Source organism: Sturnus vulgaris, chromosome 1, assembly GCF_052056855.1.
Source record: "Sturnus vulgaris isolate bStuVul1 chromosome 1, bStuVul1.hap1, whole genome shotgun sequence".
Lineage (NCBI taxonomy): Eukaryota > Metazoa > Chordata > Aves > Passeriformes > Sturnidae > Sturnus > Sturnus vulgaris.
Window position 1 is genome coordinate 131397014 of NC_142243.1, and position 25059 is coordinate 131422072.

General features: G+C 38.3%; 1 protein-coding gene and 1 long non-coding RNA gene across 4 annotated transcripts in view; one reads left to right on the forward strand and one right to left on the reverse strand.

Moving 5' to 3' along the window:
* The window catches only part of LOC148225526 (uncharacterized), a 46547-nt gene extending 36788 nt beyond the window's left edge, over positions 1–9759 (reverse strand). Inside the window, exons 1-2 of one of the 3 annotated variants that reach the window (XR_015807922.1) lie at positions 9692–9759; positions 1478–1606 (exon numbers count right to left, since the gene is read on the reverse strand). This is a non-coding gene — a long non-coding RNA (uncharacterized LOC148225526). Of the gene's footprint in view, positions 1–1477; positions 8454–9691 lie in introns of those variants that run through there. The other 2 variants (XR_015807921.1, XR_015807920.1) reach the window with 2 other exon arrangements.
* On the forward strand, positions 9061–23490 carry OSGIN2 (oxidative stress induced growth inhibitor family member 2). Its single transcript, XM_014870767.2, has 6 exons — positions 9061–9381; positions 12270–12424; positions 17081–17217; positions 18830–19021; positions 19642–19733; positions 21682–23490. The coding sequence occupies exons 1-6, from the start codon at positions 9338–9340 to the stop codon at positions 22727–22729; spliced, it is 1668 nt and encodes a 555-aa protein (XP_014726253.1). The 5' UTR covers positions 9061–9337; the 3' UTR covers positions 22730–23490.
* The last annotated feature ends 1569 nt before the right edge of the window (positions 23491–25059 follow it).

Genomic DNA, 25059 nt, shown 5'->3' on the forward strand with positions numbered 1-25059 from the left:
ACAAGGGCAAATAAACAGACTCTACACTATTTACATCACAATTTGCTAAAAATCCTTTGTTCATTTATCAATGTTTTTGCACCCCAGAAGAGCTGCATAGGTCAACACTAAATAGGAAAGATGATGCTTTTCCCTAAACCATCTGATACAGCTGTAGCAAGCAGACCTGACTGGCTCCAGCTGATGCAGGCTGCACCTAACTGGGCTTTGCAGGCAGCAGCTGGAAATCATTCCTGATTCCAGTTCCAGATGGATCACTGGAGTCTCATACCTTCCTAACCCTGCCAGATCAGCATAAAATGAGCAAGCCTAAATTCTGTCCTAGGGTCCCTGGAGTTTCAGAAAATTAAAAAGAATTATCTTCACTTTCATCTGAATATGACAGCAAAATTGAAATGTACATAACACGTAGCTTTCCAAAGATGAGGTCCCCAATACTGATCACTTGGCAGTATGAGTGCATCGAGGCTAAGTATTCAGATCCCACATTCCCAAGTAGTTCGGCTGAATGTGTACTGAAACGCTAAATGCTTGCAATTGTTTTCTGTAATATGCAAGGGCCAGTTGGCTGGCATGTAGAACAGTTAAGCCTTTATTGTTGCTAGACTTAACATTTTCAGCAAGGTTGAATAAAGCCATTATCAGTGAGACTTCCATCTGTTGTTTCAGGAATATAGCATGGGGCTTTTTAAGCAAATGCAGAGACCTATGCGCATTACTGAGGCTGAGCCCAAAACAAAGGTACCAGAAACACTAAGCCACTTAAGAACATGCAAAATTAAGGGTCTTGTTCGGTTCTGTACCAGTTGTTCACAGCAACGTGTCTCCATATATTTCATGCAATCACAGCTAGGAGGTATATTACTTTGTTTCCATCAGGCATTCATCAAAAAATACTCCTTGAAGATGCAAATCAGTGTATCTGGTTATCAGGAAAGTATATTTGACTACTGAGAGAAATACTTCGGGGGGGGATAATAGTATCTGCCTTCACCTGATATTGAACACTGCTTATTTATTTAAAATATAAATACTCCTTTATATTGTAGTATTCCAAATCATTACGATCCAGACTACAGTATAACAGCATTGCATGCTGTAGAAATAAAGAAGAAATCTATTATTTTTCCCTCAGATTATGTAGAATTCAGTACTGAAGTGACAAAAAAAAAAGGACAGAGAGATGAAGATCATCCTATAACAACTAGAAAAATAGAAATATTTATTATACACCTTTTAGAGCATTATTATTAAATAGCCCTTAGATTTTATTTCCCTACTTTTCTCCTCAAAATAATTGCAACTGTTTTCCTACAGACATAGCTAATGTGAAACAAGTCTTACTGTTGAGTTCAGGTAATGTGTCACGGTTCATTTGTACGGTTTGTATTTTCTTATCTAATATCACCATCACTGTGTTACTCATGCAGATTTAATGAAAAATCAGATAGCCTGTTCAGGGTAGGGTTGCTTATACCTCTTTCACTGCTTCCAAAGTGATTTACTCTCCACAGTTGAAGACTCTGTAACTCCATAAAATTTACACACGTTTCAGCTGCGAAATGCGTAGGAGGTAGCCAAATGTTTAACTTTGTTTTCTGGCTTGCTGGAAAAAAAAAAGATTTGCAGTGGTGAAACTGCTAATTTTGTCAGACAGAAACGCTCTTTGAGGAATTAATGTCCTTATATAATAGTGACCTTAAAGTATCTAAAGAGCAGTTTCTTTAAAGCTTTCTTTTTGGAATACATCACAGCTATTACAGGTGGTCTGTGACATGATCGGTCATCTGTTTCAGAAACAGGTGAGCTTAGCAAGTATTTCCCACTATTCCATTATATCAAAGAGTTTGGCTCAATGATCCTGATGGGTTCTTTCCAACTAAGTATATTCTATATTTTGTCTTCGTCATATGGGTTCTCTAGTTTAAAAGCATTTGCCACTCCTCACATTTGATATTAAATGCCCTTTGGTATTCAAAAAAATAACAATATTGGGTCAGGCAATTTGCTTGTTTTTTAACAGCTGTTTTAAAACATAAAGACTTCAAAACACAATTGTAAGATAAAATTTTATAAAATTAAATTAACAAATTTCAAAAAACATATCTATATTACACCATATAGGATGTACTCATTACTTAAACACACACACACACATATATATATGACTTCTCTTTTAGAAATTATGATGGGAAATTTTGCTATGTAAATCCAAGAAGGGAAACTGACAATATTTGGATCCAAATTTTGGTATTTCCTAAGGAGCAAAACTGCATGAAAAAAATTATGGCTCTTAGCATTTCACATCGAGAGGTCTGTGTTTACTCCCAAAATGTGTCCATGAAGTTGTAATTCATTCTGCATTTTCTGTAACATAAAGTAGAGGAACAATCACATTGGAATCGATCACATCTTATGCAAACTACTATTGAATTTGCAGCAATGAGAGAGGAATAATCACACATTCAGGCAAATTATCTTTTAGCCCATGTACAAGGAAATCAGGGAGAGAGAGACAAAAAAAAAGATTGTAGAATAATCCATTTACTTTCAGACAGGAAAACATATAGTAAATTTGTATTTATTTGTGCACCTCAAACTGGTCCTTTAAAATGCTCATCTAGTACAATACATGCTTTCTTTAGAAAAACAAACAATCTATGAATACAGTTATTACCAGCAAATGCTTTAAAAAATTTTGCCAAGTCACCACCCAAGACAAAATGCCATTCTATCCTCAAGCTTGTGTAAAAACAAGTGCAAGCTGCACACCATTCCTGTGGTCTGCAAAAACAAGACAGAATGCAAAACAAAAGACTGGGTTACGAAAGAATGAGAAAAATTATGGTTAGGCAGGCTTACAAGAGGCTTGATAATATATTTGGTACAGAGCAGAAAATCCTGTTATTGTTTCTAGAGCTTTCTGCAATACTTGTTAATGAGCTGGTTTGCTTTTTGGGCTGGATTTTGTTATTCTTTTAGGACACCTATGTGTAGTTAAAGCACACAGAGAGGCACATGCATGATAAGAACACCCTTTTGGTTCCCTCTCCTGTAACCTGCTTTCACTTGCTTACCTCATTACAGACTGGTCATACCTTATTCCACTCTTTAAGTTCCAAGATCTGTGCGGTCTTATGCCTTTTACAGAGAGAAAGCAATTAATAGATATAACAATTAAAATAGTATGGCTTAAAATAATGATGCACATTCATATGAATTGCAAAGTATGGTTGAAGTGGTGTTGCTATGGAGGTGCTGCTATAACCAAGCTGCCAGTGGGTACTGGGTACCTAGAATACAGAAAAGAGAGAAAAAATTTTGTATGGCTGTTCCCTTTGGTGTCTAATGGAAGGAAGGTCAGAAATTTTGAAATAAGTGCATGGTGGGTGTTGGATACTGTGAGAAGTGACTTCCCTTAATTTTCAGCAACTGCATCTCCCATTTTGTGACAAAGCTGCCAATCACTGGCAATAGAGGAAAAAAAATCCAACATTTGTCACTTTTAATTATTATAGGTCAACTTTAGGAAATTAGAGTATTAGAAAAAAACAGAGACTAGCATTTTGATCATCTTGCAGCAGAATCATAAAAGTACTGACTGTCTTAACGACACTAAAAGTGAGATTGACTGCTACATAAAGTTTAATGAAGTCCTAAATTAGCAGTAATTGTCATTTTCCCCAAAATATTTTTATCATCTCCTATTTTGTGATTTTTTTTCATTCTCACTTACTGAATTTGGTTTACTGCACAAGTTGAAAGGCCTAATGAGAAACAAGGCTCCAGGACAGCAGTGCCCACCCAAACACACACCGCTCTACTAACACAATCAGAAATAAAATACTACAAACAGACATGTCAGATAATAGGAAAAGCAGGAAAGAAAAAAACAGCTGTTATTCGAAGATCCAGTGAGTAATAGCATTGTCCAGTTCAAGAAATGAAAACTTTTATTTTCCTTTTTAATTAAATATCTTTAAGAACTATTTTTGAATGCTCCATCTCTCAATACTTGATATCCTCTCTCCCATAATCTCCTTCATTCCCCACTTGAGCAATACAACCCAAGTGTGATTTAAAGAAGTGTGAATTAGAAAAAGCAATGGGATATTTATGGCAGCTGGATTTTGAATAGATTAAAGGAGGGAAGAAATGCAGAAGCCAAAAAAAAGCTCCTTCAGTAGGCTAGAGTGCAATAAACTTCAACCAAGAGTAACTGAATAATTTCAGCTCTTTCAACCCCTGGGGTTTTGTGCTTGTTTTGAAAACTATCGCTATCATTCTTAATAATATTCTTCAAATCCCTTGGGCCTTTGTATATGCCAGCCTTGACCAGTTTGCTTGGCACATAATCTTCTCCTCACCCTTTTCAAACATCCAAGCCAGTACATAAAGCTTCCCTGTGGATTTGGCACTATACGTAAGAGATGCAACCTGACTTTCATAACAGGCAACTTGGGCAGTGGCTGGGAACAATCTGTGTTTCAAAACAGAACGGAAAAACATGAAAATAACATGAATCCAACTGCAACTTTGACACTTCTAGGACTATGTTACCCTTTTTCCAACATCTGTAACATCTCAGTCCCCTACACAGTGTGGCTGAGAAGGCAGCAGAACACTGGATAATATCCACTGGATATTATCAGGAACAAGCTATGCATTCTCACTTTTAGTAAAAAATGCTGTTAGTAACACAGCACTTCATTTAAAAGAAAGCAAAGCAACACAATAGAGATAGGCCCACTTCTTTAAGAAATTATAAATCAGACTTACAAAAATATGGATTTGAAATTAATTTATAGTTAAGGAGTTACTTTTGACGAGGTTTTTGAGACACATTTTGCAGGTTTTTGGGGGATAGAGGTTTAGATGTAGCCTATATAAAAATTTATCTCTAGGAGGTGTATACTTTGGCAAAATAACAAGCACAAAGAAATTGGGAGAGGAAAATTCTATTCTTCTAAAAAAGTACTTTTTATAAATCTAAAAACTCTGAGGTAATAGGAAGCCTTTCCTAATTAAAAATTGCAAATTACTGTCCTAGAAATGAATGTGCTTCTTGATAGTTACATGTGATATAAAGTAGAATTATTAGTTGCTAGCATAAATATCATCAGTGATCTTAGATGGGATTATTTACAGAATAAAACATTAGGCCACTGCTTGGGAACTGGCTTGGCATTGGAGAGCACATGGTGAACTTTTGTTTTTCTTTTGCAGTTGTTATTATTATTTTCCTTTCCTCTTCTGTCCTATGAAAGTGGATTTATCTCAGCTTGTGAGTTTTACCCTTTTACTGATTCTCTGCCTCATTCCACTGGGGGCAGTGGTTATACGGTGTTTCAGCTTCCAGATGTAGTTAAACCAATGGGAGAATTTATTCTCTTCTTTAATCACAGAATATTACATAGACACCTCTTAGGATGTTCAGGCAAACTGCACCCAGAGATGCAAAAGGCCCATAAAACCATCCTGTCAAAACTTCTATACTAGTAAGATAATTGACGCAGAAATTGTTGAATCTTTATTCTCAAGCAAGCATTATTTCATTAACACTTAGTAACATCTGAAAAAGACCACTGAAAATAATTTTATTCACAGATGATGGAAATATCCCAGGAACCTTACAGACCTGCTCCCAAGATTGTTTATAAGCATCTTTTCTTGGTCTCTCTTGACAAGTATCTTGAATTTCTGGCAGGATCTCTTATAACCATAACAAAACTTCTTCACTGAGATTCCTCCATTTTTAGAATTTTTTTTTTTTAACTTGGCCAGGCAGAAAGTTGTTTTGCAGCTTGGCTGCCTAGTTGCCATCTTGCTTAACAGCATTGAGAGCAAATAAACCTTCCTAATCTCTCCTGGCCTTCTTTCAGCACGTCGTGCTTTGGGCAGAGTGCCACAGGCTTGTGGCAAACTTTCTATTTGGTCATGTCAGAAAATGTTTCACTACACTGTCACTTACTGGGCCTTGCAGTTCACACATCTTGGAGTCATTTGATGTCACAGGGAGCAGGTTTGCTCTTGATGAGACATCTGTCCTGGCTAAGCTCCAGAACTGAGTTACTGCATTATTCATTCAGACAGAGTTGATAATAATCCTGTAGTGACATCTGAAGCCTTGCAGGTCTATTTTCTATTTAGTTTGTACTTTAATCTCATATTGCAGTGGGTGGGGGCCAGGGAATCTTACCAGAAAGTTGCAGTCACTTTCCTTGTTTCCCATGCTGTATTACAATGTGCAGGTTGTGTTCAGCACACAGTTGGAGTCATTCTTCAGCTACTCACTGACCATGTTGCTTCTACAGAAGAGGATGAAGTCCCTTTTTTCCGTGCTGTGTATCATGATTGGAGGCAACAGTCTCCTCTTTTCATGCTGCCACCTCAGGCAGGAATTTTAAGAATTCTGCAGTGTCAAGTACTAAACATATTTAGTTGCCAGTCAGTTGATCAGAAGTTACAAATTCTGTTAAAAATACCCTTGCACTTAACAAAATGCTGTTTAATGCATTTTCTAACATCATTGGTTGAAATAATGACTTCCTGAATACTTGGAGAGAAAATATTTTCAAATTAAATTGATTTTGAAAAAAGATTATTCTTGAACAAATGTACAATTTTATTACCTAACTTAGTATAGTGAGTGTTAGCAAAAGAAAGATTTAAATTAGTTAATTGGCTAGCGTGATTTAAAATGTAAAGATTTGGAATAAAGCCAACAGTCAACAACTGCCCGAATCTCTTTACAAAAATGAACTCAACAGGAAAAACAGATCCCTTTGAAGTGTGAGGCAATGCTTGCTGTGGCTTGATGTGTTTTAGTCTCTTCCCATTTGTTCCAACCTTAGTGTAAAAAACTAATACAAAGGTATATCTAAATAAATACATTTTATTCTGAGACATGGAATTGAAAAAAATCCTAACCTCAAAACTAAGACATTTGAAAAATCCAGGTTAACATGTAGAATTTAAAGGGAACAGAAAATTTTACTTCTGGGAGAAACATATTGAAACACATTGAAAATCAAGACATCTATGCAGAACAAAATTTCCAAGGAAGTCCCACTTTTTCCAAACTACCTCTTTATATCACAAACGTAAGGTCCAATAAAATCTTTTAATATTAAATGTGAAAGCATGCTGGGGAAAGACATGACCCGATCTTAGACATGGACACAGGTGTGTTTGCTTTCCTTCTCAAGTTTATATGCATAAAGATAAGAACACAAACTAATAATAGTACCAGTATATCTAAGGTTCTGATAGTCAGATATGTTTATGGGAGGAAGTAAGGGCAATACTTAAAGCTAAATACATCCTTAATATATTGATTTTGAAGTCACCAAGTAACTGGTGAAATCCCAAGCTAGTTTCCTTGAAATGTGAGGTCCTGAAGACATGGAGTTTTGTATCTGGGAGGAGGTTGTCATGACTACAAGCAAATTATTATGTGAAAAATATTGATTTTTTTTCAATTTCTGCTGAGTTTTCTGCAACTCATTGAAAAGCAGAATTCAACTTTAATAACACAGTAGGAATATTCAAATTGTATGAGTTATCTGGTCAAGAAAAAAATCATTCATATAGTTTCCTGAACTAAAGGCAGTATTTTTGAGGACAGAGCAAGCTAAGTGCAGCTTCATGTTGTTAATTCTGATCTAAAGACATATTAGACCTGGTGCTGCACTTGAAGAACAATGTGTTTAACTGAATATGTTTTATCCTTTCAAAATATAGATTTTATATCAATATTCTGTATTTACTCAGTGGTACAACTCAGCCCCTGTGTTCTTTTACCTCAAGCATTTACAGAGCACGTATCCAATAAAGTCATCCTGTGTACTGGAACCAGACCAGATCTATTAAACAGCAATTGTTCTCTGGCTACAGACATGACAGTCTGTTGAATGAACAACCTTGAGGTGAACTGGACTGTCAGCTACCAATAGCTGCTTCGGACACAGCAACTCCACAGCTTTCTAAGATCTTGGTATTGTGGATTTATGTAACAGATACACAATGAAGGCATTTCTAATTGTCAAGTTTAACTCTGTGCAGAAGGCTGTAATTGTTTAATAAATAGTCATAGATTTATTGGCATTCACTCTTATTGTTTGGTAGACTTTGAGAGAGAAAAGCAGTGTAAGACATGGGTATCTCAGATAGCAGACTGACTACTATGAGCAGACGCTTAGAAAGCTGGGACTGTTCAGCCTGTAGAATAGAAGGGCTGGAGGGATCCTTAATCCATAAATACTCGATGGGAGGGGATAAAGAAGACGAGACTCAGTGGTTCTCTGGGAAAGGATGAGAGTCAATGGGCACAAACTGAAAGACTAGAAAATCCACGTGAATGTAAGGAAGCACATTTTCATGGTCAGAGTGGTCAAACACCTGAGTAGGTTGCTCAGGGAGGTCGTGAATTCTCCACCTTTGGAGATACTCAAAACTCACCTGGCCTTGGTTTTGGGCAGCTGGCTCAGGGTGGCCCTGCCTGTGCAGAGGGTTGGACTGGATGACCTCCTGAGGTGCTGCCAACCAGAGCCACTGAGATGGGTGCGACTAGGGAAGGAATGCTTTCTCCCCACATAAGCAAAATATTTATTATAAGACACAATTCAAAGCAGCTAACTCATCATATATGAAGCACTGTTCCCAAGCAGGCGGTTTGTAGACAAAAGCTGCGTCGAAAAATTTTTAATTGATTTCTGTCAATTTCTTCATGTGCCTCTCGCGAGAAACCCGATGGGGCACAGCAGGACGCTGCGAGCCGGGAGCAGCCCGGTGCGAGCCCCGTCAGGCACGGCAGCCCGGTGTGGGCCCCCCTAGGAGCGGCAGCCCCTAGGGTGTGAGCCCCTCCAGGCGAGGCAGCCCGGTGCGGGCCCAGACACGGCAGCCCGGTGCGAGCCCCCTCAGGCGAGGCAGCCTCATCCCGGGCCGCGCAGCTGCCTCGCGCCGCCTTCTCACCCGCCCTGCGCCCGTGCCGTGCCGTGCCGTGCCGGGCCGGGCCGGGCCGGGCTCCCCGCCCTCCCGGAGGAGGCGGCGCAGCTCCGCATCCTCCTGCAGGAGCGGAGCCGCAGGGCAGCGGCAGCAGGAAGCGGCACTCTCCTCCCCGCTCCCTTCTGCTTCTCATCTCCTCCTCTCTGCTCGTCCCTCCTCCCTGCCGGTGCTGGCGGCGGCTCCTCCTCCCCGTGTGACCCGGTGCCGCATGTGAGCGAGGAGGAGGGACCGCGCGGCGCGGGCCCCACTGTGGCGGCGGCAGGAGGAGGAGCGGGAGCCGGCGTGCGGTGTCCCCCCGCAGCCGCATCCCTGGGCCCCGCCGGCGCTCCCCATGCCCGTTTGGTGCTGCCGCTGCTCCCTGGCCGGTCACTTCAGGTGAGGCGGCGGCGGCGGGGGGCCGCGGGGCCGCGGGCGGGGTCGTTGCGGGTAGGACGGGGACACCGCCAGGGCCGCGGCCTCTGCGGGGCTGCGGCGGCGAGCGCGGCGCTGCCCGGCCCCGCACGGCCCCGCCGGGGAGGGATGGCGGCCGCGGGGCTCGGGCGGGCGCGCCGTGACCTTGGGCAGCGCCGAGGCGCAGCCGGGCCGGGGGCATCTCGCGCCCGCTGATGCTCGGTGTCGCTCCGGGGTTCGCAGCGCTGCCGCGCCCGGGATGCCGGCCCCGAGGGACACCGTTCTGCCTGCTTACCTGAACGGAATCCAACAGTCTGGTAGTGGTAAATTCTCTTCTCGAAGTGTCAGCTTGACACCAAATTCAGATTCGTTTTATATAACGAGTTTTCTGTTAACCGCCCACCACAGTTAATTTCTTTCTTCCTTTTTTTTTTTTTTTCTTTTTTCTGAAAGTACGCAGTGTATTCTAGCATCTTTCATAACGGCTACCTGGAAAAACTACCATTTATTATAATAACCTGCAGCAAATTACGAGTTGTTATCAAAGTATTATTATTATCTTTTTCAAATGTGAGAAAAACTGTTATGTGTATGTTGTGTTTTTTCTCTTAATGAGTTTTTAAAGCAAAACTATGGATGCACGTGTTTAGACTCTAGACAATTGACAGAAGGTATTTCCCCGGGTTATTTGAGTGACCAGTATAAGATAAATTAGGCACTAGTGTTGGAACTGCCTCATCTTCTGCCTCCTTGTATGTCTGCAGGACTAGAGCCATAGGTCCCCACCACTGCCGAGCTGTCTACCGTGAATTTTATCAAGATAAAAACTGCTCGTACTTGGTGGCTTTCAGTGTTGTTCAGAGGTTAGGAATGTAGTGGCTCGTAACTTCGGATTCTACTGGGTTCCCGTATGATGTTCTTGCAAAGAAGGAACATTCTGCTGACAACAGTCCTTCGTGTGCACTGCATTTTGTATGGCAGGTGTTCCTGTGCAAAGAACAAGAAACTGCACGTTGTGTGCAGATGTTCCTGTGCAAAATCATCAGTTTGGTAGTTTGTGATACACTAAGCTACACAGAAGGAACATTTTTATTGTTAAAAGATTCTTCTGTAGCCTGCAGTATTGTGCATATATCTCTCAAATGAAGCTTTGAAATATTTCCTTTGGATTTATGTTCCGTCAAGCGCAGCAAGCATAATAAAGCCACACTAAAGCATGCATGCTCCCCTTAAGCCTGTCTTTTGCTAAACATAAGGTAGTGTTGCCTTAGTGAACTTTGAACAAAGGCTGAAAAATAAAACAGTCTACCTGCTCCTTTCTAAAAGCAGAGGTGAAAAAATCGGTTTGATAATTAAATATCCCCTCTCTGACTCCTCGTCTTCATCTAACTCATGCTGTTTGGATGTTAGGTGTCTGCAAGAGCTAATGCACAACTGTAATCAAACAGTAAGCGAGTAATTTGCTTTTTTTTCCTGTTGTACTGCAGTGAATAGTGATATCAAGTACTTTCCAAAATAAATGCAACCTCAGAATAGCTCCCCACCCTTTTTAACAATGCCTTCAGAGATATATATTACAGAGTGTGCTACTGCTGTTGTTACTGCACAGCTCTGTCTCCAGTTTATTTCAGACTTCCCCGTAGAGGAAAGGCTTTTGAAACAGAATCTTGGGTGCTGTGGGAGTTGAGGCAGCACTTAGTGTACGTGGCTTCTTGAAGGCCCTGGGAATTAATTGGATCATTACAGTTTTGATCCTATGTAGAAAATAATTGCTGAAATGCTAGAACAGCTTTAAGATACGCAAAGTCTTCAGAAATAGATAAGAGTTCTTTTATTTATTATTGATAATAATGTTTATAAAGAAAAAAAGTTTTAGAAAGTTTTCTAAAAATATATCCTCCTGTTGATAGGGGTATTTTTAATTAAAAAAATGGTTGTCCTTACTTTACAAGAGACTTGACACAATAACTGCAGTAACAGACTATTTTTAATTTCCCTCTGTCTTTCTAGCTAGGCTGATAGTTTGTGTGCTTCTTCAATGACCTGGAAAGGTTTCAGAAAGGACTCCTAAATAATTAAACAGAAAACATTATAAGACAAGTCTTTGTATTCTAGAAGCACATGTAGATGGTAAAGAGTTACAAGAGAAACTTAAGTGTATTTTTCAGAGAAAGAACTGAGAAATCTCGGAAAATGGCAAGTGGTGAAATCAGTCTGCTGTGCAGAAGCTGATCTGACTACATGGCAATTCCTTCTGTAAAAACTTTTAACAGTGGTAGGATGAGTTATGTCTAGGGCTTAAAGGGATCACTTCACAAGGATCCATCCTCACACCACTGCCAGCTTTAACCAGCCTCATTTCCCTCTGAATGGAAATTTGTTGAGGTGAAGTCCTGTGTGCTGCTCAGCCAGCAGGAAGGGATATGAATGCTGCTGTTGTACCTTAGCCGCTTCTTCAGGCTTTGTCTGGCCTTAATGCTGTTAATTGGTTAGGCAGTGTGTATCTCCTCACTTGATAAGGATAATGAGGAATGAGTTCTACTGTGTGGGGGATCAAAATAATGCTTGTGGTTATACTTTGGCTTTGTATAAACTGAGATTAGAAATCTGCACTTCTGCAGAGCCATCTGTGCCTTTTTTGTTATCCTGTAGACTTGCTAGGAGAAAGTGGACTTCTAAAAATCTTCTGTTAGAAAAGCTGTTCTGAAGAGTAAAATTGTGCAGATTGGATAAAACATATCTGTTTTGGTCTCGATTTTACCAGTTTGTAGCTCTTAAAGTAAAACATCAAAAGCGACTGTTTTTGAAGATACTGTTCTGACAACAGTTCACTGTTTCATTCTAGTTTTCTCCCATCTGTCCTTCTTAATTAGAACTTACAGTGGCACTGAAACTGAAGGACAGCTTTTGAATTCCTTTGTTCAGTACTTTGGTGAGAGCCTTGGGAGGAAGATTAAAAGAATGCCTTTAATTGAAGAAACTGTTCTGCCGGGCGACTCCCTTCTTACTCTGCCTGTAGTAATAATAGGTGAGTTTTTTCACTTTTTTAAAGATTCACTGTTACTGTCATTGTCTTTATAGCCCTGCTGCATTAAATAATTTATCATTAAATAACTAATGCTTAGGACCTTTACAGAGAAGATGTTTATTAAAGTAATACAGTCGTTACAATTAATAGTAGTATTATATTATATTACATTGTGTTATATTATATTATATTATGGGATTTGTTGGAGTATATTTGGATTCAGATTATGCCTTGAAAAATGAGATGTGTTATTTGGCAGCAGATATTGGAGTATTAATGGAAGAACTGTATTGATTCTAGTGTTGATAACGTAGAGTTTGATTAATGTGATATGCCTATTTCTGTTTGCATGAAGGTTGTCGATGGTACACCAGTAGAAATCTGTGGGGTCATGTAGGAGAATGAAAAACATAATGTAAAGTCTGTGCTCTATATTGGTTAGGTGTTAACCTCTCATTAATTGCCTTTTTCTCTGTTGCATCCATCACTAATGTCTAAATATTCCCCCACCTTTTCCAAAATGAATCCAACTCAATTTGGCTAGTTTAAAATAATAAATTGTAGTCTTGATTGAATACTTAAGGGCTTGTGCTTGTAAAATGACAGGATAACAGAGGGAAGAGGCTCCGTAGGTACACAACTTAATTGAGAGTGCCAGCATAATGTCTGTTGGGCCAAGGTTTTTCAACAACAGCTGGTCACCAACTCATTATTGCCATGACTTCATGAGGGGATAAAGAAAAGATTTGAAGTAAAGAAGGTTTTCAATAATCTAGTCCAAAGCTGTTGGGACTTGAGCAAGTACCTACCTGCAAGCAAGCAGAGATTTTGGAGACTGATGTTGCAATATAATTGTGTTCACAGTGTCTCTGTAACTTCTCAAGACTGGTGTTTGTACAGTGCCTGTTCTCAAAGCTCTCTTTATGATAGTTTAAAATAGTGCTCATGTAGCAGACTTAGGTGTATGTGACAGACTTGAATCACTTGATGAGTTCTGCATCACAGTTGAAGAGAAGAGTGTCCTGGCATTTTGTCAGCCTTAGTATAGGTTTGTCATATGGTTTATGACTCAGTTTTCACTGTTTAGTTTTGCAAATACCTGTGCTCAAGACTTACTTTGTGTAGAGCACCCTTCCAGGTGCTGACACCAAACACAGCTGCCTTAGCCACTTCTCCATCGTCCAAATGCTTCTTCACAGATATATTTGAGACACCTTGCAAGCTGGTCTTCTTTGTTGACAGCCTGTTATCACTGGAGAGCCTTTGAAGGGATCTAAAATGGTTTGATAATGTAGTAGAGGAGAATGAAAATAGTTGTCATCCCCTCTGCCCCCCCAATATATAAACACACTCTCTACTGGTCTGATAACTTCTGTGCAATACCTGTGTTGGGCAGAAACAGGTACATTCCATTGGGGTTGAACAATTCCATGCTGGAACTCTTAAATTTAGAGTGTGTTGTGCTAAACATTTTCATCTTCTGCACTAGTTTTGGTCATTACTACGTATAATGTTGTCACTTCTTATGCAAACAACAAGGCTGTTACAATACCTGAAGTTGAACATTTGCTTTAAATTTAGACCCATAATGTAAAGGTGATTGCACTGTATTTTGCTGTTGATCAAGATTTTGCTGATATTCAAACAAACTTCTTACCGTTTCTTAAATAAACAGGACCATGGGATTTTTGATTATATTAATTATACAACTAAAGTTTGTGTAATAGTAGTATCTCCTGATTGCAGTCAGAGGTCTTATTGCAGGCACTCTGTGTAAATAAAGAACAAACCCCTTGGGTATTAATTTGTCATTTCAAAAAGATTTTTTTTCTCTTTTTCTCAAGAATTTTCTGAGAAAATTATAGCAAGTCTAATTGCAGACCTTCCTGCTGAACCTTCATACCACGTGTTCTTGACAGCATATCATCAAGGGATTTCCTTTCTCTTGGATTCAGTCTGCTTAAAGAATAGTAACTGTGTTTGGATCAGCTCTCTGGATGGTCCCAGAAAAGTTCAGGGAGCTCAGTGACAGTAATTCACCTTAACATCACAGAATCACCAGGTTGGAAGAGACCTTCAAGATCATCGAGTCCAACCCATGCCCTAACACTTCAACTAAACCATGGCACCGTGTGCCACATCCAGTCTTTTTTTAAACAACATCCAGGGATAGTGACTCTACCACCTCCCTGGGCAGACCATTCCAGTACTTGATCAGTCTTTCTGTAAGAAACTTTTTCCTACTATCCAGCCTATATTTCCCTCGGTGCAACTTAAGAGTTTGTTCTCTCATTATGCCTGGAGAAAGAGACCAACCCCCCTTGACTACAACCACTTTCAGGAAGTTGTAGAGAGTGATGAAGTCACCTCTGAGTCTCCTTATTTCCAGCTGTTCCTCATAGGCTTGTATTCCAAGCCCCTCACCAGCCCTGTTGCCTTTCTCTGCATGAATTCAAGAATCTCAGTGTCCTTCCTAATCTGAGGGGTCCAGAACTGGACACAGCACTCAAGGTGTGACCTCACCAGTGCCAAGTACAAGGGAAGAATGACCTCCCTGCTCCTGCTGGCCACACTATTCCTGATACAGGCCAGGACTTCACCTCAACAAATTTCCATTCAGACAGAAGTGAGGCTGGTTAAAGTTGGCAGTGGTGTGAAGATGGATCCTTGTGAAGCAATCCCTTTAAACCCTAGACATAACCCATCCATCCTCAGTATTCTCCTGGGCCCTTGCCAGTCTTTGTTTGGGCAACATTTGTTACCCATTTAGTTCTTTTAGCCTTATCCAGTGGAATGATCTTTACTATGGCATCCTTGGCTATGTTACACATTTTCCTCTTTCCATTGTGGATGAGTTTTGTTTATACCCCAGCAGTAAATAAAGCTAGCTGTGCAATTGTAAAAAGATAAAAAATTCTTTACTGAATTCAAGTTACAATTCTAAAAACAGTTAAGAATTTACTCAGTCATGGAAATGCTTGTGAACTACTGGTATGATTAAAGTGGTTTCATAATTTCATTTGACTTTGTTAGGGATAGTTTGTCTGTATTTCTACAGTTCTCTCTCACATCTATCTCATGGCAAATAGGTGACAGTAGGAGCTTGCATCTTCTTTAAGCTTTAAGTTCCTGGACTGAAGCATATCTGGCTGTTTTATATTGATCTGTTTGTGGGAGGGCAGAACAGTGTGAGAATAAGGAAGAACTTTTTCACTGTCTTTAGATTCTTTAGGTGGTTTTCTTGTAGCCTATAGCTGTGACAGGTCTACATACACAGCACTGTAATAAAGTATGGGATATCCTGCCACTGGAGACCGGGTGAGAATAGCCTGGTGAAAGAGGAAACAGAGATCCAATGTGTGAAGAATGAACACGGCCTCAGTAAAGTAATGGAGGATTTAGGGCTGAGAAATCAGGAAAGGAGGAGTGGGATTGTTAACAGGTGATGAAAATAGTGTATGCAAAAGTGATGGGGAAAAGTAAATGACCTGTGAACTCTTGACATCAAGAGATGAAATGATTAGAAGTAAAAGCAAACATCCAACAATGCCTGCTATAATAAAGTACGAATAAATTAGTAACTTAAACCCACAATTTGCATACTGTCTGCTAAATACTATGCGTGCAAACAAAGATAAAGTACTGACAAGTGGCTCATTAGGAGAACACTGCTTTTCATTTAGTTAATGGGTAGAGGAACTATAGAAATAACAATACATAGCCACATATTTAAATTCTGTGTCATAGCGCATCCTTTTCTGATTTAGCTTTCCATAACTTTTGATGTCTGACTTTGCAACATGAATGTTACTTCTGTATTTGCATGTGATAAATATGGCCCCCTACTTTGTTTAATACTAGTCAAATAAATAGAAATGTTTACAGTAATGTTTTGTTTATATGTTTTGTTTATATTTTGTTTTTTAAATGTTTATAGTAATGTTTTGGTCCCATCTATCTCATACCTTTAATAACATTTTAAAAATAAGTGTCTATTAAAATATACACATTGAAAATGCTACAAAGCTGATAAAGGTGTTTGGCTTGATACTATTCCTGAACAATGAATGTGGTCTTACATGAGTTTCTTGTACTTTACCACTTACCTACGGGAAGTCTGTGTTTATTTAGCTTTTATGTTGTTTTGCTGTGTCTGTAACTTCTCATTTGACTTTCATTCTTAAGCTTTCTGCTTATCTCTTTCTTCCTTTTAATTTATGGACAGACCTGAAGAGCATATAATCCAGACTGTCTTTCTGCTCTGTGTTGTGCAGTGCCTGTAGGAAGGCAAAGTTGTAAGATGGCAATAATATTCAGCTATCACTATGACTGACAGACAGACCATTATCTATCAGGCCTTTTCACAGAAGAATAGTGAATTTGACATACTAAATTAGGGAACTTCTTTATATGCATTTTGCTTCCTGATGTAAAAGTCACACATTTTTCTTTAACTGAAAAAAAATTTTGCTTTGTTTATTTGAAGGATGGTCCTATAAAAAGTTCTGTTTTACTGCAAAGTTTATAAGCTGCTTTGAATCAGGACAAGTCTGGCATTATACTACTTCAGTATTATTTTGTTGCTGTATATTTAGTGATTAACAAACTGTAGATTATAAATATTTCTACTAAAGCAGTAAATTTTTTCTTTAATAGGAAATGGACCTTCAGGAATTTGCCTGTCTTACCTGCTCTCTGGATACAGGCCATATTTGTCTCCTGAAGCTATACACCCAAACCCCATCCTACATACAAAATTAGAAGAAGCTCGACATCTTTCCATTGTTGATCAAGTAAGCTTTGGTTGCCATCTTGTCTAGCTCTTTTCCTACTGCAAGCATTAGTGCATTAATAAGTTATTTTGTTATTCTGTTAATTTAAATAGAATCAATTCATGATGGTTAGATCCAGAACTGAGCCGTGTAGTGTTGTTCGTGGTTCTTGAAGGCTTTTAGTTTGTGGTATTTTTTGGTTTTACAGTCTGCTCTTTGTTGTATTCTTACTAATTGACAGGAGTGTCAGTTGGTCATTGGTCAGTGGCTGATGCAGGAATTCCAGTTGTCATGTCCTGGGATGTTTGGGCACTATCACCAAGGAACACACACTGCTAACATACATAAAGTACACATAGTTCAAGTTTAAATACAATTCATACTAATATTTCATTTTTAGTTATACTGGGGACATACATATACCCTCTGTAAACACAATCCATTTCTCTTTTTGGAACAGTATGCATCCATCAGTGTTTATGTTGTACTGACAGTTGCTCTTGTGCTGTAGTTGTTACCCTTATATACATCCAATTTTTCTGTCTGATTTGATTAGTTAAATCTTCTCCAGCATTTTTCTTTTCGCTTGTCTGTTGGCTTGCTGTGTTAACACTGTTTTCCACTCACCTCACTGTACTCCTTGATTGGATTACTGACAATGCTATCACTGTATTGCCTTTGTGACTAATTTATTGGAAATACAAACATGGATTTATATTTGTAGGGGGTAAGTAGGAGTTTGTTTGGCTTTGGATTTTGGAAGGTGTTTTTGTTTCAGTGCTGTGGTATTTGCATGTAATGTTTACCCTAGGTCTCAAGGTCTTTTTCTTTTGCAGGAGAGTAAGTTGTCTAAGTTTTGACTACAGGTGTTTCATTTAACTGTGTCCTCTGTTGACTCCCTGGTATTTTGTGTAATTAGGAAGCTAAGCCGTACTGACTTTGTCAGCAAAAATTGGTCTTATATCCAGTTCCGTCTTCAAATCTCTATTTTCTCTTCAAATATTTACTATTGCATAATTTTTGCAATTGCAGTTTTTAGAACAAGACTGGTTAATAGATGCTGAAATGTGAACTTTACAAAGTTTTATTAATTTTCCTCAATATTAACTGCTGTGTAAAATAATCCTATTTTTACTTTTTAAAAATAACGCTTATATTATCTTCATTATTTTAAGATATAATACAGTTAGTGTTGGAATTAGCTAAAAGCTGCCAAAAGAGCCTTTTCTACTTGATGTTTAAAGCTTAATGTTTTAGATTCCAATTTTGTTTTATGAGGCTCCTAGAATACTAGCAGTCGTTTTTTAAAAGCAGTGTGCTGTCTATAAACATAGATACCACTAAGTTGCTCTGATCTCTGTTTGTCCACATACTTCTTGTTCTACAATGAATATCAAATAGTGACTTTCCCCAGAATTACTGTTATTAGCATGTAATTTTTAAATGAGTGAGATCTATGATTCAGTTCTTTGAATAATATTAGTTATTTCTGAAAAGTGTTCTGATTCAATCTCTGCATTAAATACCTTTACCTAAAACACAACTTGAGTTTATTGTTTTCTGTTGCAATTCAACTTCTGTACATCAGAATAGCATGATGAACATTAGAAGTTTAAAACTTGTCATCCTTCAGGATCTGGAGTACCTGTCAGAAGGCCTGGAAGGACGCTCCTCAAACCCAGTTGCAGTGCTTTTTGATACATTGCTTCACCCTGATGCTGACTTTGGCTATGACTACCCGCCTGTTCTGCACTGGAAGTTAGAACAACATAATTACATTCCCCACATAGTGCTTGGAAAAGGACCACCTGGTGGGGCTTGGCATGTGAGTAAAAATTTCATCCTTCTCCTAGAGGAACTTGATAACTCTGTGTTTTGGGATTTTTCTTACTGCCTTACTCTAGGACTATTTTAGATGGTAGTGCCTGGTGCAGTTTTAACTGCTCATTACTAAAGCCCAAGTAAGTGGGGGGGGGATATGAGAAAGGAAGAAAGAAGTTGCCCTTTACTCAAGTGTTTGTGGCCATGAGTGCTGTCTTATATTACCAGGTTTTTTGTTAGCTTACATTTAATGAATTATAATGAAGAGTATTCTCTATAACTTTTTTTTCTTGTCTGCATTGCTTCCAGGTGCTTTTACACAAAATCTTAAATCTCGGTGTGTTTACATGATGCTGCTTTCACATATTTTTCTTCCTCTTTTGTTTTTAAATAACTTGCTTTTAGTTTCTCTTTCACATGCTCTCTCTTCACCTTCTTCTTTATTAGCCCATGTGTTTGCTTATTATCTAAGCGTAACACAGAAATAGTTCTTCATGTAATGCCCTGGTTTTATGTTGTGTTCTGGTATTTTGTTGCTCTAAATGAGTACAATGAGAAGAGCTTCACTGGTTTTTACATGAATTTGAAATGTGTCTGATGATGCATCTCATATTTTCTCCATAGTCCATGGAGGGCTCTATGCTAACTATCAGTTTTGGAGACTGGATGGAATTGCCTGGCCTCAGCTTTAAGGAGTGGGCAGCTAGCAAACGCAGGTAAAGATACTGCAGAATCTATTTGGGAATCCTAGTGGCTATAAAAATCCAGATAACTGGAAAATATTCCAACTTCACTGTTCACAGGAGGGCTTCTTGTTTAGTTTATTTAATTGCCTGATGGCACTGGAATTCTTCTGCTGTGTGTACTCTGATGGAAACAAACTGGACAATGGTCAGGCAGAACAATTGCTTGTGAGTGCACCGAAGGCAAACGTACAGGCAGCAGTGTGTTGCAGCAGCATTTCAGAAAGAGGCACTTACTGAAAGCAGTTCTGATCAGAGATGAGGGAAGATGGAGGAAGGACTTTAAAATCCACTGAAGGAAGTATTGCAAGTTCCTCTTTCAACACCGATGCAGCTGAAGTTGCTGCGCACACCAGTTTTCTTGCAATTCAGGAAGTTGTATATTTCAGCATTTGCTTTTACAGACAAAGCTGCAGCATCTGAAATCTATAATTTTTAATTTTAAGAGAATAATTCAGTATTTCAGCGTTAATTTGTAGCAATAAGTTTCTTGAAAAAACTTGAGAAGTCACTCTTGTGCAAGCTCACTGGTTTTACTTCAGTTCGTAAAGGTCTCTGTCAGCAGATGAACCTAGGAGCACTCTACATGAGCTTTTTCTAAAATTTTGATTTTTTTGAATTTTCTAGGAAAATTAAAGGAAATTGGTTTTGTACCATGTATGGGAAAAGAAGAAGTAGAGTTACTTGAGCATATGTCTTTAAGGGCAGACTATTACTCATTTCAGGACAGCCCTTGAAGTGAGGAAACTGTAGCTTTGTTCTTTAATCCCTTTCTTAGATAACCACAGCAATCTTGCCTCCTTGTTAACTGAAATCCCTTAAGCTGCTTATTATCTGAAACTATGTATTATAGTTTTCAACAATGCTAAAACCAGAAATACTGACCTCTTATACTACAAACAAACACGCTTATTCAAAGTGATTGATGATAATGTAAAATTCTAGTTATGTAGAACGATTTCCTAAGTTTCCTTGCAAGAGGTGTAACACTGTCATATTATTCTCTTCCATTAAATATCTCATGAGGATTTTCAGAGTAATAACCTGAGCACTTAAGAGAACATGTGCTATTATATTGTAAGTCTAAGAAAATGACTAGCCGGATGACTTGTAAATATGGTTTTAAGTGTAATTTAGTGGCAATCCTGGCGTTCACTGCAGTTTGTTTTGCCTTCTTCGTAGAGCTTACTTCTAAAGAAGCAGCAGAATTCATGCAACTGTTCCAAATAATTACACTGTTAGCTATTTTTCTTATAAATGAGACTGCAATAATCACGAGAAAAGCACAGATGTAATAGCAGGGTTGCAGTGCAAAAATGTTTTTTGTTGAACACTTGAACCTCACAATCCTGTTTACATAGTTGCATTAACACTCTGTGTCATGTTTGCTTTGCTCATTCATGTGATATGGAACTACTTCATGAACTTAACCATACCCAAGGGAGAGGTCTTTTGTAAAGTATAATGAATACTTGGTTCCAGTAACATATTGATCCTAGAGTTTCATAATTAGCACTTAACTATGTCATTTGATTAATGAGATCGTAACTGAGTACAAATTTTTGGGTAGAAGTTTAGCCAAGACTGTACTGTTGATAGTTGTGATGTTAAACATTGTAAAAACTTCCATACAGAGCTGCTGTGATACTCCAGAGCTTTGTTACACCTAATTTGTTAATCACCATAGCAATTTAGATTGTATAAAGACTTAAAACTATATTTTAAAAGTTAGCTGGTCTTGCGTATCAAGAAACAAGAGAACAAATAAATGAAATGCCTTTAAAGATGCTGAACTCAGTGTCATTTACACTGAGGAGATTCAGTCTTCATGAATTTGACCTGTCATGTGGTATGTCATATCTGATATTCAAATTACCAGTAAGGTCTGTTTATTAACTGCAACCATTAAATTTTCTTTCAGAAATATAAAGAGTGATCGAGTAATGCCAGAGGAAATAGCTTGTTATTATAAACACTATGTTAAAGTCATGGGCCTCCAAAAGAATTTCAGAGACAATGTTTACATAACATCAGTGTCTAGGCTTTACCGAGAAAAGGATGATGAAGGTAGAAGTCACCAAAATGAAGATATTTCAACACAGCATTTGGAAATGGAAGATGGGCAGAAATCACTTATCAAGAGAAACTGGGAAGTCAGAGGTTATCAGCGAGCAACAGATGGTTCTCATGTGCCGTTCTGCCTCTTTGCTGAGAATGTGGCTCTTGCAACTGGAACCTTTGATTCTCCTGGCCGACTGCAAGTTGAGGGAGAAGACTTTCCTTTTGTCCTCCACTCCATGTCTGACTTTGGAGCTGCAATCAGCAAAGGAAAGTTACGTGGGAAGGCAGACCCTGTGCTGATTGTGGGTGCTGGACTGACAGCAGCTGATGCAGTGCTATGTGCCTATAACAACAACATCCCAGTAGTCCATGTGTTTCGTAGAAGAGTTACCGATACAAGCCTAATTTTCAAACAGTTACCTAAAAAGCTTTACCCTGAATACCATAAGGTCTATCATATGATGTGTACTCAGTCTCATACTGTGGACTCTAATCAACATTCTGCTTACACTAGTTTCCCTGAACACAATGTACTTTCCTTCAAGCCTGAAATGAAATGTGTTCTTCAGAGTGCCTCCGGACTGAAGAAAATCTTAAAGTTTTCTGTAGCCTTAGTTCTGATAGGTTCTCACCCAAATCTTTTCTTTTTAAAGGACCAAGGACATAGCATAGGTCATCACTCTAATCAGCCCATCACATGCAAGGGGAATCCTATAGAGATTGATCCATACACTTACGAATGCACTAAAGAAGCCAACCTCTTTGCTTTAGGGCCTCTGGTGGGAGACAACTTTGTACGGTTCTTAAAAGGAGGTGCACTGGGCATTGCACGATGCTTGGCAATAAGACAAAAGAAGAAACATGAATTGATTGAAAGTGGGGATGGAGGAGGTGATGGGGTACCATAAATGAAACATTAGAATCTCTCACATCCAGGATTTCAGATATAATCTTAACAGAAAACTCACTGGCAGCAAAAGTTGATAGCAGTCACATTTCTGTTGTGTACAAGTAACCTGCGCTTGTATTGCTTGGTAAAGGATGCTGATATTACAATACTTCACTCTTTAAAAATACAAAAAAATTGATTGCTATTTCAACTGATCTCAACTGGAATTGCTTCCAGATAAACAGAAAATGAGACTAACTTATATTGGCCTGCCTGTCTGTCATCTCTTGCTCAACTACAAGAGCAGACTTTGTCTGTGAAAGGCAATGCCTGCCAGAGTGGCTTTACATTTAAGTGTCAAATGTGACAAAAATACTCTTACCATGAAATTTAAATAATTTATAAAAGCAGAAAGGTTGTTTAGTACGAAGTGTCCCAAAGCAAATTTGGAGCCTTCTGCTTGAAACAAGGATTTTATTTATTTGCCACAGTAATACTTGGAATGAGCACTTAATAAACTGGTTTCTACTATAAGAAGGACTTCTATAAACAAGAAGTAATCCTCAACAGTTTTAAATTATTCTGGTAATTGGAATAAAAGAATAAGCATTCTAATTTAATCTTTAACTATTTGACCCAATCCATTAATGTTTCTTCACACTATGACTAGAGTTGGGTGAGTGCACGAAGACCAACATGAGATGTTCCCCTATAGTGATATGTACATTTCTGAGAATACATATTAACATAAACAATAAAGTACTGATGTAAGTGCTCTTATTACAGTGTCAATATCATGAATATCTAGTGTACTGCTGAAATATTAGGTACATGAGAGAATTAAGGGGTTTTTGCTTCCAAAGTCAAGAAGACTGAATGGGATCAGTTGGCTGATGAAGGTGGGGTGGGTGATAGATATTCTCAGCTCTCATTTGACCAAAAATTGGTTCTCTTTTTTTTCCTAGAGCAGCACATGATAATAAAATATTTTAGCCTGCAGTTTTTTAAACTTAAGGATGGCTTATATCTTACAGCCAGCTAAAAAAATAAACCAATCTCAAAACAAACACGCGATAGTTCCTTTAAATCTTAAAGCTTCTAATGAAAGACAAAGACTTGTACCTACCTCTGCATCCAAGTTTCATCTTTCTGCTCCATAATGTAAGACCTAGAATTCATTTGTTGGGTTTTACAGTAGTTAGTTTACCTAAACAGTTATTTACTATAGCGTGGTTAAGTTAGGAAAGTGAACTCCTTAAACTTTCAATAGACAAAAATGTTTTTTTCCAAATGTTTTAATTCAGGTCCAATGTGATGGAAAATATGTTGTTTTTCTGTTTGGGATTTTTTTGTGTTAAAGAATACCGTGTTAGTTTCAAGTATTCTGTTTGCATGATTAAAAATCTCTATATTAGAACTTCAACAGTTTTTAAAAAGTTAAGCTTTTTGAGTGGTTGCTGGTTTCCCAGCTGTCTTAACTTTCGTAATTGGCAGATAGCTGTAGTCAATAAATGCCTGTTTTCTGTGCCTACTGAATTACATGGTTCTGTGGCTACTGCAGGTCTTTATGCATCTGAGTAAGTTACTCACACTTTGGACAAAGAAGTTGAAAAGGTAAAGGATGCAAGGATTAAAATTACTATTTTCAGTGGAAGCCCAAAATAATTTATGAAATTATGCTACTAATAATAATAAATTTTAGTCTAGAGCCACTTAACAGCATAAACACAGACAAAGGAGCATTTCTGTCAATTTCTGCACTGCCCACATGGTTGGCTTTAGCCATTAGCATTGTCAATACTAATTAAGGTACTTTCTTTATACTGATATTGAGCTGATTTTAATTCCATTAAAATCTAGGCTTTTTTTCTTCATATTTTGAGATTCTACAGTTTGCCTTCTCTGGCAGAAACTGTATATATCAACTAATTCTAAACCTGTGATACTTAATAATTTTAACGGTTATAAGTGCTAAATACTTGATAATAGAATTGTATTGCAGTTAAGTTACTGGGAATACATTGCACTGTGATTAAATTCCTGCAGTTTTGTATCAATATAAATGTCGAAATACAACATATGGCATGTTACTGCTTTTTCATTTGTCACAGCAGACATTTAAAATGCCAGCAAAAAAATATTTATTTATGAGTTATTTTGCAAAAAAGGGGAAAAAACCTTCAGGCCCTTTTCTAGCCTCAGCTGCTGCAGCTACTCACGAGCTCTGTGTGTTGTAGTGACAATTTTGTAGAAGAGATCTTTGATCTATTATTACACAAGTATCTTTCATTGCAATCTTACAGTACCTTGATGTTTAATTGCTTTTTTTTTCATCAATCTTGCCAGTAT

What these genes read in the sequence shown, in the direction of transcription:
- OSGIN2 (XM_014870767.2), top strand. Translation starts at nt 9,338, where the DNA reads ATGCCCGTTTGGTGCTGCCGCTGCTCCCTGGCCGGTCACTTCAG. An exon ending in TCCCTGGCCGGTCACTTCAG is followed by an intron (nt 9,382 to 12,269) that starts GTGAGGCGGCGG and finishes CTTCTTAATTAG; the next exon opens with AACTTACAGTGGCACTGAAA. An exon ending in TGGGCAGCTAGCAAACGCAG is followed by an intron (nt 19,734 to 21,681) that starts GTAAAGATACTG and finishes ATTTTCTTTCAG; the next exon opens with AAATATAAAGAGTGATCGAG.